Source organism: Emydura macquarii, unplaced genomic scaffold (genome assembly GCF_026122565.2).
Source record: "Emydura macquarii macquarii isolate MOO-44397 ecotype Brisbane River unplaced genomic scaffold, CSIRO-AGI_Emac_v2 contig_1253, whole genome shotgun sequence".
Taxonomy (NCBI): domain Eukaryota; kingdom Metazoa; phylum Chordata; order Testudines; family Chelidae; genus Emydura; species Emydura macquarii.
The window spans coordinates 6,151,691-6,168,692 of record NW_027131390.1 but is presented as its reverse complement, the minus strand read 5'-3'; the positions used below and the strand labels follow the sequence as shown (position 1 = coordinate 6,168,692).

Sequence of the window (17,002 nt, the reverse complement as noted above, 5' to 3'; positions counted from 1 at the left end):
AAGACTTTGGAGTCCTGCCTGTGAAAAGACTGTAGGATCAGACCTTAAGATGACTCTCTCAGGCCGGCCCATGCAAACAAGCTAACTAGTTTTAAGATGGAGCGTGATAAATTTCTGAATGGGATTATGTGATGGTGTTGCCTGTGATAGCAGGGGACTGAACTTCATGACCCTGGAGGCCCTTTCCAATCTTATGGTCTATGTTCCTATGGTAATACCTCACTACCCTTTGCTTTGTGTTGGGGGGGAGAAGCAGAGGAAGAGTAGAGACTTGATTACAGTCATAATATTGGACCTGACCAAAGTTTGGATTCAGACATTTTTCTGTTCTCGGATATGCTGGAGTAAATAACTACCATATAAGTTGCATTCAAAACACACAGGGCCTGCAGTGTGCAAAAATCTGGTTGCATTTGCAGACCTATCCAGGTACAGAGGGAGGAGGTGGAGGAGGTAATATCTTTTAGAGGACCACCTCCTGTTGGTAAGAGAGAGAAGCTTTTGAGTTTCCACAGAGCTTTTATTCAGGTCTGTGTCTAACTGCATATTTGCAGACATGTTGTATGCGGTGCTGTTATAGATCTGTTGGTCCCAGAGTATTAGAAAAGGTGGATGAGATATCTTTTATTGAACCAATTTCTGTTGGTGAGAGAGAGACAAGCCTTCAAACTTACTGCGCAGAGCTCTGCGACCTAGGGTGACCAGATGTCTGGATTTTATAGGGACAGTCCTGATATGCAGGGCTTTTTCTTATTGCCAAGAAGGCTAACAGCATACTGGGTTGCATTAATAGGAGCATTGCCAGCAGATCGAGGGAAGTGATTATTCCTCTCTATTTGGCACTGGTGAGGCCACATTTGGAGTATTGCATCCAGTTTTGGGCCCCCCACTAAAGAAAGGATGTGGACAAATTGGAGAGAGTCCAGTGGAGGGCAACAAAAATGATTAGGGGGCTGGAGCACATGACTTATGAGGAGAGGCTGAGGGAACTAGGTTTGTTTAAGTCTGCAGAAGAGAAGAAATGAGGGGGAGGGAGATTTGATAGCAGCCTTTAACTACCTGAAGGGGGCTCCAGGGAGGATGGCCGATGACAGAACAAGGAGCAGTGGTCTCAAGTTGCAGTGGGGCAGGTCTAGGTTGGATATTAGGAAAACCTTCTTCACTAGGAGGGTGGTGAAGCACAGGGATGGGTTACCGAGGGAGGTGGTGGAATCTCCATCCTTAGAGGTTTTTAAACTGCGGCTTGATAAAGCCCTGGCTGGGATGATTTAGTTGGGGTTGGCCCTGCTTTGAGCAGGGGGTTGGACTAGATACCTCCTGAGCTCCCTTCCAACCCTCATCTATGATTCTTATATGGGCACATATGACCCCCCAGCCCTGTCCTGATTTTTCAAACTTGCTGTCTGGTCACCCGCCTGCGACCTGAAGAAGAGCTCTGCGTGAGCTCAAAAGCTTCTGTCTCACCAACAGAGCCGGTCCGATACAACATATTACCTTGCCCACCTGGCCTCTCTGTTTGCAGCCGGCAGGGTCACCCTATTGCCTGGGCAATGGACAGGCACATTTGTACCCTGCAAGGTAGACAGTCAGCCCCTCCCTCTCAGTTACATCCCCCCCCCCTGGTTTTCTCTTGCAGAATGAGGTCTGTAATTTAAAAGCCCTACACAGGCCAGGCCCCACTACTGAAAGCACCGAGGGATTTCCAGGGGTAAAAGGAGGGAGTTTTGCCATCCTCAGAAGGGCGGCTGGAGGAGTCCCCCCAAACACGACCCCCCCCCCTTCCAGTGGAGGAAGATTTTGGCATTCCACCTTAACAAGGGAAACGGAGCCTTACCCCCGCTAGGAGGGAGCAGCCACGAGTCGGTGCCCGGCCCTGCACGCCCGCCGCGCTGCTCCGGCAGCCTGGCCCCGGGGGCTCCCCCGGCTCCGGACCGGGCTGCGGAGGGAGGGAGGGACCCTAGGGGGAGCTGCGGGGGCCGGAGGCGGCGGCTGCTGCTGCCGCTCCGCTGGAGGCCGGCTGGCCCCGGAGCTTTCCCAGCGCGGATCCGGTGCCGGGCGGAGGCGATGGCCGAGGCGGGAGGCTCGGCGCGGTTCGCCAGGGACGCGGTAAGGGGCGCCGGGCGGCTGGTGCAGCGCCGGGCCGGTGGGATGCTCTAGCGCAAAGCTGCTGCTGCGGAGCGGTGCTTTATTCCCTGCCTCCCCCCCCCCCCCGGCCAGCTGGGAGCAGCGAGCCCTGCCTTTGCATGTCCTGCCGGCTTGCTGCACTGGGGGGGGAGTGGAAACAGCCCGGCCCGGGGGAGGGGGGGATGGATGGACGGATGGCAACCCAGGATCTCAGCAAAAAGGATTTGCAGCGACGTCTTCTTCCTCCTGACATTTCTTTGCAGCCGTGTCCTTAGCGCTGAGGACAAATTAAAAAAAAAAACAACCTAGCCAAAGGTTGGCTGGGATTCCCAGGGAATACGGTGCATTCCTGGGGAAAGGCCTGGCCGAGAACCTGCCATCCTGCTGCATGTAACAGCCGCTGAGCTGTGCTGAACGGGCCAAGAGGGTGAAATAAAGCCATCAGAACAGTTTGTGGCTTTCTGTTGGCTTCAGGAGAAGCAGCAGCCCGGCGCAGCAGCGCTGGGGTTTTGTCCTTTGACTTTGCTCTCCAAGGAGAGAAGAAAGTCACAAACTTTGGAATCTGTATATTGATCCGTGTCCTGTGTCCAGAAACCAATTTACTGGTGGATTTTCCTTTTCCTCTTGCTCTGTTCTTCTCTTCCTGGGTGCACTGAAGTCCCAGTGAAGGGGGGAGAATATCCTTTGACGTTTAATTCCTAGAAAAGATGTTAAATGCTTTAGTGCAGAAAATTAAGTAAGTAGATAAAGGCCAGGTTCCTTCCAACCTATGAAATGTCCTAATTCAGTCACAAAATAATCTGCATTGAAGACAATAGGATGCTACACTTGCTACTACATTAGGAACATTATTAAAATATTAGCAGCTGGTTGATTTTCTTTATAATTGCACAGATTACTTTAAATTCTTTTCTAATGCCCACATTATAGAGAGTACTAGAAGCTGGAGAGGGGAGTTGAGTATAAAGGATACATGAGTCTTTTTACCAGGTTTTATCGTGTGAAAATGATTCTCTTTAGTCTGATATATGGTAGGACTGGAAGTTCAACTGAGTTAAGACAACCTTCTCTTTTAACTTTGTAGAACATAGGGTCTGAAAGTTCCCCACGTGTTCTTTCTCTGCAGTATTGTAGCATGACACATTTTCTTGCCTTCAGTAATATTAGAGTTCAGTGCAAAGATACTGGCTAAGGTATAGAGAAGTGCAATGATTGTAAAGGGCAAGGGTTTTGTTTTTAGTCCCTTCATAAATGTTACCTTTGAATCATTATTAGAGTGGCTGGGTATTTTTGTTTTTATTTATTTTTATCTTTCATCTTTTCTCTTAAGTTAATACTACACAGAATATCTTTTGACTGGTGGCAGACTTAAAGTAAGGGTTTTTTTCCATACGTAATCCACACCAGATATTGACTTGCAAAAGGTACATGTCTTCTCATCAAATGTGTATCACCTTTTTGCTCTTCATAAAGTGGTGACCTTGATCTTACATTGATAAGATCACCTTTCATGCAGGAAAATCTCAAAGTGCTTTTTAAAAACAATAGGTATCATGTTTCCTACTCTGGAAATGCAGCTACCTCTGGGGTGAAACATGACAAGTGTTTAACAGCAAACAGATGCACATATATAAATATAGGATACAACATTATAATCTAGCACAGATTTATCCCAGTCTGTCACATCTGGTATACAGGCAAATTCCAATCTGATATAGTATTTTTAAATGCTACCTTGTATTATGATGCAATGCTGGGCACTATGTGAAATGTGAAAATGCTGGCACCTGGAAATGCCCAAAGGCAACTCACTGTACTTCATCCCAAAGAACTGCCCCGCTTGGGAAAAATGTTTGACACCTTGTTGAAGGACTAACCCTAAGGCTATGTCTACTCTACAGCCTATGTTGGCAAAAACCTATGGCGCTCTGGCATGTGAATATTCCATCCCCCTAAGCGACATAGCTTTTGCTGCTTGCAGAGGTGGTTTTTTTATGCTGAAAAGGAGTCAGCATAGAGAATCTTCACCAGAGGTGCTTCAGCGGCACATGACCTAAGAGCCATCACAGAAAAATCTAGGACCATCAACTCTGATTGTATCTCAGCTACTGGCCTACCCCCATGGAACAATGGGTTTTCCACACAGCAGCCTGGAGAGGGTGGGGAAGAGGAGCAGCATAGCTGATTTGTAGTTTCGCTCTCTGGGTAAATGGCTCAGAGACAAGATTCCTATTTAAGAGAAGGATTCTATTCTGTCCAGGAGAGAGGGGACGGGTCATTGTCACACGTGGAAAGAGTTGCAGGTAGCGGTGCTGGAACAATTTTTATAGTGGGGGTGCTGAGAGCAATTGAAACAAGCTGTAAGCCCTCTATATGATGGGAATCATTTCAAGTCAGGAAGTGCAGCAGCACCCCTCGTTTCAGCACCTATGGTTGCAGGAGGGACTCTTCCCAGCCTGAAATGCTGAAAACCTCAGCCTTGCAGGGAGGGTGCATTTCAGGACTTTGGTTGTTTTCAGAGGTCTGTAACTCCCTAGTGCTTTAAGAGTAAAGTCACCCAGGTTAAGAAATTCCTTTGTTCAAGCATATGTTCCTTGCTATCCTGACATCTTGTCCTTAAAGGGTTTAAAGAAGAAGTCCCACAGTCTAGATGGAGCCCTGGGTGAGCACGTGTAAGAGACTGGGGGCTTGGGCCTTGATTCTGGGGTTTAGCGCAGCTGAGCATCAGCACCCCCTGTCCCAAGGAAGGGCATCAGACAGGAGGTCTGAGCCCAGGAGAGTGCCTGATAGAACTACAGCTAGAAACAGTGCTTAAATTGTACCCAGGCCCAGCTGACCTGGGAGCACGTGGGAGCCACGATTGGGTCCACTCTCAACAGACTGTTGACTGCAGAGGGGCACTGGGCCAGGTTTAACATCAGAGTTTAACACAGCAGCTGTCGGAAAGCTTCCCTGTTTGCCCCGAGATAAATTTGGGGACAGCAGCAATGAGATTTGCCAGAACTACCACATTTGGAAGTGGCTGTGGGTCTGATCCATGCACCTGTTCATATTATTTTGAGCCATTGGGTGCATGATTTGGGAAGAATATAGTGGGGAGGAATATAGGCTGTACCTGTCCATTCTTATCTGGCTGTATCCCCTTGATGACTTGGGATCTCCTTGGTGGCTTCTGCTGCCCCTGGCCTGTCTTCAGAGGCATGTCAGCTGTTGAAATTGCTATGCTGTGAGGTGAGATTAACACATAAACAGTCAAGTGGTTTTAAGGCTGAGTGGTAAATGAGGGAATTCCATGTGATAGGACGGTAGCGTGCATGCTCTGCCAGGAGTAGATAAGCAGGTGGGCCTCATATGGGGGACACCCAATGCAGACTCTCCTTGTGGGTATCTGGTTGCAAATGGTTCACTCCACCTCCTGAGTTCATGGGGCAGGCCAGTCTAGCAAGCAGGAGAACTGCCGTGTGACCGACCATGTGGCTTGCAACGAATGTCCAATCACCTCACAATTTATATATTTTCAGGGAGAACCAGGCAGCAGGAAATACTTGAAACAAACCCCTGCCTGAAGCTCTGGTTTGGGAGAAAATAAAAGACAAAAAAAAAAAAAAAAGAACATAATCTGGAGTATTGCGCAGTTTTAAATCAGAGGTTTCCTGCTCTTCCAGTTAACCCTACTCTTGGCAAAAGAAAAATGAGGGGCCTGCTCTTTGTTTCTGACCCTTTGAGGATGGTTGCGTTCCTGCTCAGCAACCTGGCTGAAGTTCACACACAATGGTACGACACAGAATGGGTCCGTGGTACTGTAACTGTAGGTGGAGCCCTGCCAAACGTGGCATGTCACTTCCTCCGAGGGTTGTTTTGAGATGCTCGGATGAAATGCCAGGCTTTGCTTGGGTCCATGAAAACCTGGGTGATGCTGCTTTCATAACATTAGTACGATGTCAAAGAGCTCCGCTCTCTCCTAGAACACCCACCTCTCTCCGGGCCTACCTTGTGCTGTCTTTTGGGTGAGAGCTTATGGGTGGCAACGCCCCCCTGGATGATGCTGGTGCTTTGCACAGGAATGAGCTTCTTGCCAGACCTTCCCACCGCCAGTTTCACAGCCTCAGTCCTATCAACTTGTGGCAGCCGGCCCTGTAGCTGCTGGCTACACAGGACTTGATCTTAGTCTAGGGTCTGACACCGCCCCTTCCCCTCCACCCTGCCATGATGCACCACTGTTCTGGAGAATGTTGACTGACACCTGTATTTCATTCTTGCCAATAACGAATACGCTCCTCCCTCCCCCACCCATTCTGGGGACTCCCTCGCGCTGCCGTGCATCGTGGGGCTCATCAGACCCGAGAAAGACATAAAGGGCCAGTTGAGCCAACCCTGGGACCACCGGGAGTGGCATTTAGAGTCCCACTGGTGGCCACGTACGGGGTGGATAGGCAGCCTGCTTCTCTGGACCATGTGGCAGTGGGTTTGCCTTCCCTGACAACCCAGGGGGAGAAGGTGGAGCGCTTGAGCCAGCCTGATTGCCCAGAAATAGGAGGAGGCATGTGTGCCAGCCTCCTCGCTCGGAGAGCGAACTGTGGCCTGCAGGGCTCCCCGCCCGTTTGCCAAAGGGAGATTCTGGGCCTGTTGCAGACAGGCAGTAATGGCCAATCTTGGAAGCAGGGTTGCGAAGCATTCTATGGCCTGGTTAGATTGGTGACAAGCCCACGTGCAGGTTTGGCCTGGTTGGAGGTCTCCTTGTGCGAGGTTCACAGAGCTCTAGGCTGAGAAGTGTGTTTGGCGCCGGCAAGCGTGGTATTACAAACCTTTACTATCAAAGCAATAGCGTACAAATGCTGGAGAGGCAAAGGCAGGCGTCCGGGCTTTGAATCCGAGACAGCAGTTTCACTAGCCATTTAGGGTTTTGCTCTTGCTGTCAGAGCCAAATCTTGAGCTCTGGCAAAAATCCCGTTGAATGGGACTGGGAGTTAACACAATTGTGTTCATTTAATTTTTCACTCCCATTTAAAATAGCTTCAGGTTAATATAGTCCATTGATGTGACTCTTATGATCCTAAAGTGCACTGACCGTTTCTAAGAGGAGCTTAGAAGCATAGGACGTAATCCACAACCAGACTTTTTAAATTTTTAATAAGAAAAACATACGAATGGCCATATTGGCTCAGACTAATGGTCCATCCTGTGGCCAGTGCCAGGTGCTTCTGAGTGAATGAACAGACCAGGACGATTATTGAGTGATTTGTCTCCTGTCGTCCATTCCCAGCTTCTGGCACTCAGAGGTTTAGGGACAACCGGAGCATGGAATGACATCCTTGATCCTTTTGGAAAATAGCCACTGATGGACCCATCCTACATAAACTCATGTAATTCTGTTTTGAACCCAGTTATACTTTTGGCCTTCACAACACCCCCTGGCAAGGAGTTCCACAGGTTGACTGTGTCTTGTCTGAAGAAGTACTTCCTTATGTGTGTTTTAAAGCTGCTGCCTATTAATTTAATTGGGTGGCCCCTCGTTTTTGTGTTATGTAAAGGGGTAAATAGCACTTTCTTATTCACTTTCTCCACACCAGTCATGATTTTATAGACCTCTATCATATCCCCCCCCCTCAGTCGCCTCTTTTCTAAAATTAACTGTCCCAGTATTTTTAATCTCTCCTCATATAGAAGCTGTTCCATATCCCTAACCATTTTTGTTGCCCTTCTCTCCACCTTTTCCAATTCTGATACATCTTTTTGAGCTGGGGAGACCAGAACTGCACTCATTGTTCCAGGTGTGGGTGTACCATGGATTTATATAGTGGCATTAGGATATTTTTTGTCTTCTTAACTATCCCTTTTCTAATTGTTCCTAACATTCTTGTAGCTTTTTTGACTGCCGCTGCACGTTGAACAAATGCAACTGGGTCTTGCTCAAATTTTCACCAGTTGAATGCCCATGTTGATCCTCTGCCATGTTTTCCTGCAGGCCTCCTTCCCTGGGAACCTGCAGTTAGTGATGGTTCTACGTCCCACTGGGTTTTTCCAGCGCACTTTCACCGACATCGGATTTCGCTTTAGTCAGGAGGATTTTCTACTCAAATTACCGGTATGAATATATCCGCTGTGCATTATGCTCATGTAACCCTAAATACCGATTTGGTCCCAGTCTGCTGTGTCCATGCCATGTCCTCACGCCGTGCCTGGTCACGACAAGTAAATGGCGCTTTTCTTTTTAATAATGCAGTATTTCAAACAGAGCTCTGTGCTGCAGCGTTTTCCTGCTGTGGGATGCTGTGAATAAAATGTACATGGGCACGTCTTCCTTTGGAGGAGAATTTGGTCGATGTTCGAAGGTAACGGATTGGCAGCCCCGTTGTGTAAAGTTTGCCATCTGCAGTGGCAGTATAGGCTAAGCTACATTCATAAACGACAACTAAATTCCACTCATGAAAAAGATCAATTTCAGCATCATGTCAAAATCCCTGGTTTGCATATTTCAATGTGAAACTGGCCAAATACAGTGGGAATTCTAAAACAAATTTCCACATGAAATTTAAGCCCCTTCTCTCCCCCCAATCGCATCACTGCTGTTTACCTGTCCCTGACCCTCCAATTGGATCCATGTGGAGGGTCCATGAAGCCCTGCATTCAGGATCTGTATGGTACCTCACTGTGGTGTTGCTGGGGTTTACCTGTTTGGATCCTACTGCAGAATCTCAGGGCCTTTGTAAGTATGCAGTTCCTCTTTTAGGGCCTGATCCTATGCAGACTGACACGTGCTCAGCTGCACATCATGTTACTAGCTCCATTGACATCTATGAGACTGCTCGCTGTGCACAGAATTAAATGTCGGCATGAGTTTTTACAGGATTGCTGCCTCATTCTGTGTTTTTTCCAGCACCTACAGGGCCCTGATTCAGACTGGGGCTTGTATGTGCTACTGAAATATAAATAATAACACGACACAGATTATCTGGAGTTCAAAGGAGTTGTCTTGTAACTAAATAGTTTAGGAAAAATCCTAATATCCAAAAGTCTGGTCAGGTAAGTGAAATCTAATCACTTCTGTCTGCCCAACAAGCTACTGATCTACGTACCGGAAATCTGGGTGTGTTACTAATTTGTCCATCCAACCAGGACTGAAAACGGAGAATATTCTGTCCCTGAAATGTCATGGAAGGGCAGAAGAAATGGTCTACGTGCCACACAGACTACTGCTTTGCAAAGTCCTTCCTCTGGGTTTACCGGTCTGCTTGTGCTCAACACTGAACTTGGGTGGATGGCAGCTGGCTAACTATGTATGGCTCATAAAAAATTGGGTTCACTCCTTTTAAGTCAACAAAAGTGGAATATCTGTATATTATAAAATAAGTGTAGATGTGTTATAGCCTGCAATTGATAAATGCAAAGTTGACCTCAGATATATGTAAAATGAAGATGTGTTGTAGAGAAACAATCAAAGCAAAAGCCAGTTTTGTAACTACAGTAAGACCTCGATTTTAAGAATACCAATCTAACGAACGACCAGTTTTTTATGAACCATTTTTCCTGACGTAAAAATAAATAATCACACAATGAAAGTGGTGTCAGTGAAGAGTAAATCAACATCCTTTCACATTCGGATGTCTTCAGTGCACTGGAAATTGCTTTGCAGTGGTTTGAAAGATGAGGAAAAAATTGGATGCAGCGTACTACGCTGCAACGTATGCACCGTACCTACTGTGATTTTGAGATGTTTGGTTTATGAAACTCTTCAATCCCCCAACTGGTTTGTAAAATACGGATTCTACAGCACATGAAATATTGCAGGCTCGGGTTGCATATTAATCGCGAAAGAGCTATGATTAATCAGTTAATGGTGTTTCTTCCTCCTAGGTGGTTATGCTGAGCTCAGTCAGTGATCTCTTGATGTATATTGATGAACAGCAGTTAACCCCGGAATTCGGAGGCACGTTGGAGTACCACCATAGCGAATGGGTTATCTTCAGAACCGTATGTAGCACGGCTTGCATGGTGTTACTTTGAGTAAAGCATAGTGCAAGTAGGGCCCGATTCTACAAAGTGCTGAGAGCTGCAGCTCCCACTATACACCTCCTGGGAGATGATGAGCACCCTCACTTCCCTAGTTAGTGCGCTGCCGGAGCAAGCCCTTTGTGTAGCTCAACTTATTGGCAGTACTTAGAGGGATCTGAGAAAAATGGGGACTGTCTATCTTTGCGTTCTCACATACCTGTCCCCACCCCACATCCATCCACCACCCCGCCTCACCTCTGCTCTTCCGGCAGCTGAAGGGTTTTTTACCCCCTTCTCTCAAGCCAGCAGGGTCCCCTCTGCCCCTTCCCTGGAAGGGAGAGGAACTATCCCCCATCACAAGAGGGGAGAGGAGAGAGCTGATTGGCTGGTCTTCCCCAGGAGGTAAGCAAGTGAGGAAAACAGCCAGTCAGAGAGGGTTTCCCCGCCCCAGGCTATACTACACATATGTGCCCTTCAGTGACCCGGCTGGCTTCTTAACATTGTCATTTCCCAGGTATTTGATGCCGCACTCTTCAAGCATTGCTCATTGACTAGGATTTTCAAAGGAATCTAGGGGAAGTAGGCACCCAAACCCCACTGAATTTCTATGGGAGTGGGGCAACTAACTTCCTTGGGCCCCTCATCGCTTTAAAATCGTTTTAAAGTTCTCTTCACAGCAGATGCAAAGACCATCTCCCTTTGTCACTTTGGTTTAAAATAACAAACGTGGTGCGTTTTTCTTACAGTAATTAAATAACGGTGTTTGTTACTTGCACCTGCTACCGTTTCGTATTGCCACGTTTGTATGGCTCTGGGCTCCATGATTTCTCTGAGCAATATCCTGCCATAATTTTCCATGCAACACCCTCTGATTTCAATGGACTCTCTGCTCACAGAGCTGTGGTGGCTGTTCTGCTCATTATTATCCAGACCACTGAAAACACTAACGAAAACTCGATGAAATATTGCTTACGGCTATAGTCCTGTAACGAGCTCCACAAGGGCAGACCTCTGTATCTGCAAGGAGCTCATTGCCGGATTGGCGCCAAAAGCATATCTTTCAAGTTCTGAGCCTGGCATGAAGAATGACCGAGAGCGTGTTATAAACACCTTTTCGCTTAATAGTATAATACACTGAATATAATTTAAAAACCGAGAGTGAGGAAATGGTGAGACAAACAAAAACATGTTTAATATTTCTGCTTGTTATGAAATTCACCAATAATAGAAAGTGACCACTGTACACTTTGTATTCTGTGTTGTGACTGAAATTGTTATATTTGAAAATGTAGAAAATATCCAAAAATATTTAAATAAATGGTATTCTGTTGTTCTTTAACAGTGCAATGAAAGTGCAATTAATCACGACTATTTTTTAATCTCATGATTAATCACAATTAATTTTTTAAATCATTTGACAGCCCTAATTAAAATACATTAACCTCCGAGCTACTTAGAAGCTAATGGCAAAACTCCCATTAACTCTAATGGGAACAGGATTTGGACTGGGGTGTTCAGATGAGCTTAAAGGAGTTAATTGCCTGCCTCTCCACTGAAGTTTAATAGGTTGGGTGTACCTAACTCCCTTAGGCTCATTTGAAAATCTCAGCGCTGGCCCTTAATATATTTTTGATGAGTTCTTATAATATCCCGAGTACTGAACTGATGAAATAATTGTCTTCCACCAGGCTATAGAGAGTTTTGCACTAACAGTAAAGGAAATTGCACAGATGTTACAATCTTTCGGTACAGAGCTGGCAGAAACAGAACTACCGGATGACGTGTATTCAATTGAGCGCATCCTGGCTTTGCGTACAGAAAAGTATTGTCAGCTCAAGGTATGCTACTCAGAAACTCAGCTCTCTAGTAAGACAGTCGCCTACTGCAAGGTAGGACTTTTGTGGTTTGATTGACTGTTTGTTTTCTCTCTCTCACTCCCTCTTCCCCCATAGGCATATGTGTATGTTATGGCTATTTCTGTATGTTTACATCTATATTTGCCTTTCACTCATTGAAACAGTTATCATGCCAACATCCAGGAAACTCTCTGTCCCCAGCCGCTTATTTGATAGCCGTGTAGGTGTCAGAGCTCCAGAAAAAAGCAAAAGCTTGCCCATTCTTGTGTGCATTGTGCTCTTTTCCTACAACATGTCTTCTAAGGAAGAACTCTGGAAGGCTTTGTCAACTCCAGGCGCAATGCTTTCCTTACGGATCGGCTTGTTAGTACCCACATTTGGCATATGAAGTGTGAATAGCATGTCAGTGTCCCACTGATATCAATGGGAGTTCTGCATATATAAGGAGAACAGAAAAGTGTGGTAGATTTGAACAGATCATTTTACCCCAGAGCTCCATACATCTTATGAATGTAACTTCACATTCACTGAATGTAAAAAGATCCTATGAGGCAAATTCTCCTGTCTCAGTGCAGCCCCAGTGATTTCACGAAGGGTGTACTGGTTTGAGAGGAGATGGGGAATGGATAGGTGTAAATATATTGAGAGAATTCACGATGGATTTTGTTACCCATGACATGAGCCTTATCTGAATGTGAACCCCCTTGTTTTATATAAATCAACACTTGTTTCTTTAATCTTTCTCATTCCTTTTCCCATTTACACAGAGTCAGAGCCCACGATTCTTTGCCACCCCTTTTATAGCACGGGATTGTAGGTCATGGAGCACCAGTTGTAAGGTTTCTCGGTTCTCCTCCAGGGCGCCCCCTTTGGGAGCAGCAGGGAACTGGTGGGACAGTCAGTCGTCCTGGTTCATGGCCGAGTCACAGGGCATGTGGTAGCTCCAGCTTCTTGCATGGGAGCTGAGCCAAACACGCAGTTAATAGTTCACTCCCCTTGGGTGTGAGCTGAGCAACATACAGTCAGTAGCTCAGGTGTCTGGGCCTAGGGGTTCATGCTCGTTCAGCCCCCAAGTGCGGGGTGGGATAAGGGAACCCGGCCCACCCTACTCTACTGAGTCCCAGCCTAGGGCCCTTGAAGCAATGGGTGATCTGTTGCTGGGTTGGCAGGGAAACATGAGGTCTCTGCCTTGCTTACTGGAAATGCAACTGGCCCAATGTCTCCTTTCCCTGGGCTGCATCCTACTGGCATCTGCTTGGGTTCCTCAGTCTCCTGGGGCCGTCGTTGCCTGCCATAGCCAGTCATGGGGTTCACAAGTGGCTCAGCTTCCTAGAGAGGCCGTCCTCCTCCTTCCCTGCTCTGACTCTACTGAACTGCAGGGCCCTGCCCTTATACTTCCGGTGAGGAGGAAGGGGCGGGGCTAGCTGCATCCAATAGCGTGCATTAACTCCATCCGTGCTGGAATGAGCCAACTCTCCCTCATTACACAGTCCTTTTCTTTTCAAACTTCTCCTGATGGAGTCTTTCCATTGTATCTTCAGTCTTCCACATCCTTTTTTGCTGTTCTCTTCCTCCCATGCTTTGTTTGCTGGTTGCTCTTCTCCCATTTTTATCATGTGTCCAGCCCCCCTCAAATGTGTGCACTCCAGTCTATCTATCACTGAGAGCCCCAAGTTCATCTTCCCCCTAATTTCTTTCAGGTGTACTCGGTCTGCTCTCTGCTTACTTGCTGTTCTCCTCAGTATTTTCTTTTCTACTACCTGTATCTTCTGTTCTTCCATCTCTGTAACACCTGTCATTTCCAAGCCATAGAACAGGCCAGGGAAAACACACACCACATACGCCTTTTCTTTTCAGTTTGTTTCTTAATTGTCAATCGCACAGTACTCCTGCCACCTTTTTCACTGCCTGCCAGGCACAGTGGGCGATTTTTTTCAGTTCTCCACATCTCTCTCCAGTGACACTAAGTGCACCAATGACACAGAGTCTTTCATCTGATTCAGCTTCTTTCCTGAAACTTCAATCGAGCAGCTCTTCTTCCACTTTTCCTTCAGGTTTTTTTTGTGTTTACCTTCAAACCATGGTCTTCAAACACAGATGTCCACTCTGATACCGTAGTTACCAATTCTTCTTTCCTGTCAGCCAAAAGGGTCAGATCGTCAACATACATTAGTTTTCTCTGTGTCTCCACAGGCTTGGTTTTCCTACTAATTAACTCCATAATTAGGCTAAAGAGAAGTGGATTCAGTACACTACTTTGTCTCAATCCTGCTATCGCCTCAGAACGTTCCAGAATTCCACGTATTGTTACCACCTTAGCTCTTGACCCTTGATACAGCTAATGTGTCACTTCCACTTCTTGAAGTCCCCATCACATCCATCTCAATACTTCCAACCCCAGCTCTCGTGGAACCAAGTCATATGCTTTCTCTAGATCAGTGATTGCTAATAGCAGTTACACCCTCCATTTATCATTCTTTCACATTTTTGTCTCTGTTCAAAATATTGCATCTGTAGTACTTAAAGTACTTAAGTCCCGTCTTAAAGCCATGTTGCTCCTCTCTTATATTTTCTTCCACCTTTCACTTAAAGCTTGCCTCCAAAACTCTTGCAAGGACTTTGAGAGGCTGACTTAACAGGGAGATGCCTTGATAAGTGTTTGGATTATTTGCATCACACTTGGCCTTCAAAGAGGCACAGTCAATCCCGTTCTCCAGTCATCTGGTATCCTGGCTTGATCCCAGGAAACACGTAGTAATCTGTGAAGCCACTTACTCCAGTATTTCCAATTGCCATGATCATATCAACATTTATCTCCTCTTTACCAGCTGCTTTTCTATTCTTCGTCTTATTCAGTGCTTCTTCTGCCTACTCTACTGAGATTGATACCTTTTGAGGCTTCTCTATAATTGTTGGTGGTGCTTGCACTCACAACTCTCTTCTCTTATTAAACAGCCTTTGAAAATATTTCCTACATTCCTCTGCCACCTCTTTCGGGTTAGTCACCACACAGTTCCCATCCTTCACATACGAAGATTTCTTCATGCCTTATGTTTCATTGTTCCCCCTTTTTTGCCAACCCCAAACCAATTTCCTACCATCACCTTCATTTAGCATTCCATATAATTCCTCTTCAGCCTCCATTCTTGCCTTAGCAACTAACTTTTTAGCCTCCTTTTAGCTTTTGTATGCATTTTTGATTGTCTCCTTATCACAACCGGCTTTCTCAAGCTCTGAATAATTCTTTCCAACTTCTCATGTACAACAGACTCCCAACACCAGCTTTTGTCCCCAAAGCCCCAGATCTTTCTACTCATTCTGCCACATGTTACCTCCACTGCCTTAATGGAACGTTCTTTAAACGTCTTCCGTTCTCCCCCCACAGACATTGTTCTCATTGGCCAAGCATGGAAGCCTTCCTTTACTTTTTGGCAGAACTCTTCCTTTCTTGTTTCTTTAATATTTAAAGATATTTGTCACTTCTTTGAGGTTGTGATTAAAATATATGATTTAACAAGGATTTTTGGGACAGCAGCTGTCATTCCCAAGCTGCTGTTTATCATACTGCTGGATATGTGTGAGGACAGAATGGGCATAGTTCTGAAATCCTTAACTTTGGCTCAGAGAGTCCTAGTTTCCAAGGCCAGAAGGGAGCACTGTGATCCTCTAGTCTGACCTCCTGTAGAACGCAGGCCATTGAACTTCCACCCAATAATTCCTAGAACATATCCTTTAAAAAAAATCCCATCTGGATATAAAAACGGTCAATGATGAAGGATTCACCACAACCCTTGGTAAATTGTTCCACTATTAAAAATGTACACTTTACAACTAATTAGCCATGTGCTCCTGTGGATTTGAACCCACAACCTCCAATACTGGAGTGGGAGCTGCGGACACATGCAAATAACCTGCCTGTTAGACTACTCATGTATTCAGTGGGGCTACTAATGGGTAAGGCTTGTAGGATGGGTCCTATGTTTGCATTAGAGTTTAGTGGGTTAGTCCTAACAAAGATTTTGGGGTTGTGGGTTTTTTTTAATGTATAACATGCTTTGTCATTCATATGGCACTGTCTTTGTAGCGCCCTCCCAGTTAGAAATACGCACAATGGCAATCCAAATGTGCTGTGTGTATGGATATGTGTGTGTGTATGTAAAATGTGTATACAGCACAGTAAAACATTGCTGTATTTTTTAAATCAATTCTAGTAATACACCAGTTATGCACTGTATTTCATGTTTGATTTAATGTTTCTGCTTGGTTATAAATCCATAGTCAAACTAAGAAAATGTCAGTTACCAATATGATACTAAATATACACATCAGCAATATCTGCTTTTTTTGTGTGGGGTGGAATAAAAATTACCATGACTTTTCGTTTGAATTTAAAACATGGAGATTCACCTTTAAATTAATCATTCAGTAGAAAATCAACTAGTGTTGGGTTTTTTTTTTAAATGGCTCATTAAAAGTAATGAGTAAAAGTAATGTTCATTACTTCAAAATATCAAAAGGTTCTGTTGGGTTTTTGAACAAAATGTAGCCTGCTTGTGTGTGTTTTCAAGAACATGAAAGATTAATCTAGATAAGAAATTGTGCACAGATTGCAGCAGTAATGATACAAGGTTCTTATATTGCCGTCATGGCAACTGAACGATTGGGTCAGGAGATTTCTGAATACATACAAGAACTATTACACACGTTGGATCAGAGCAAGTGTGTTGCTGTGATACCGAACGGAAGTCGGTTATAAAAGTATTGAGAAAAAAACAGAAGCTAATTAAGCAGACTAACCGAGAAATTAACCCCTTTGATATACTGAAGGGGGGAAAGTCATATTGAACACCTGTTCAGTTGCTCTTGAGGATTGGGCTATAGCGTCTTCCCATGGAATGAAATGGTCTGAAACAAAAGGAGAATTTAGGACTCTGGAGAGCTAAACATGAGAGGATAAAGTAGCAGCCCCCTATTGCCTGAAGCATGCCGTGTAATCCCTCTTCCCTTTTTGAGTTTCCTGGTTTATGAAG

At 45.5% G+C, this 17,002-nt stretch overlaps 1 protein-coding gene across 1 annotated transcript in view; it reads left to right on the top strand.

Moving 5' to 3' along the window:
- Nucleotides 1-17,002, top strand: part of MCF2 (MCF.2 cell line derived transforming sequence) — a 95,907-nt gene that overhangs the window by 27,960 nt on the left and 50,945 nt on the right. The window contains exons 5-7 of the mRNA XM_067548082.1: nt 8,090-8,209; nt 9,979-10,095; nt 11,805-11,954. Coding sequence (XP_067404183.1) covers nt 8,090-8,209; nt 9,979-10,095; nt 11,805-11,954 — 387 coding nt within the window. The remainder of the gene's footprint in view (nt 1-8,089; nt 8,210-9,978; nt 10,096-11,804; nt 11,955-17,002) is intronic.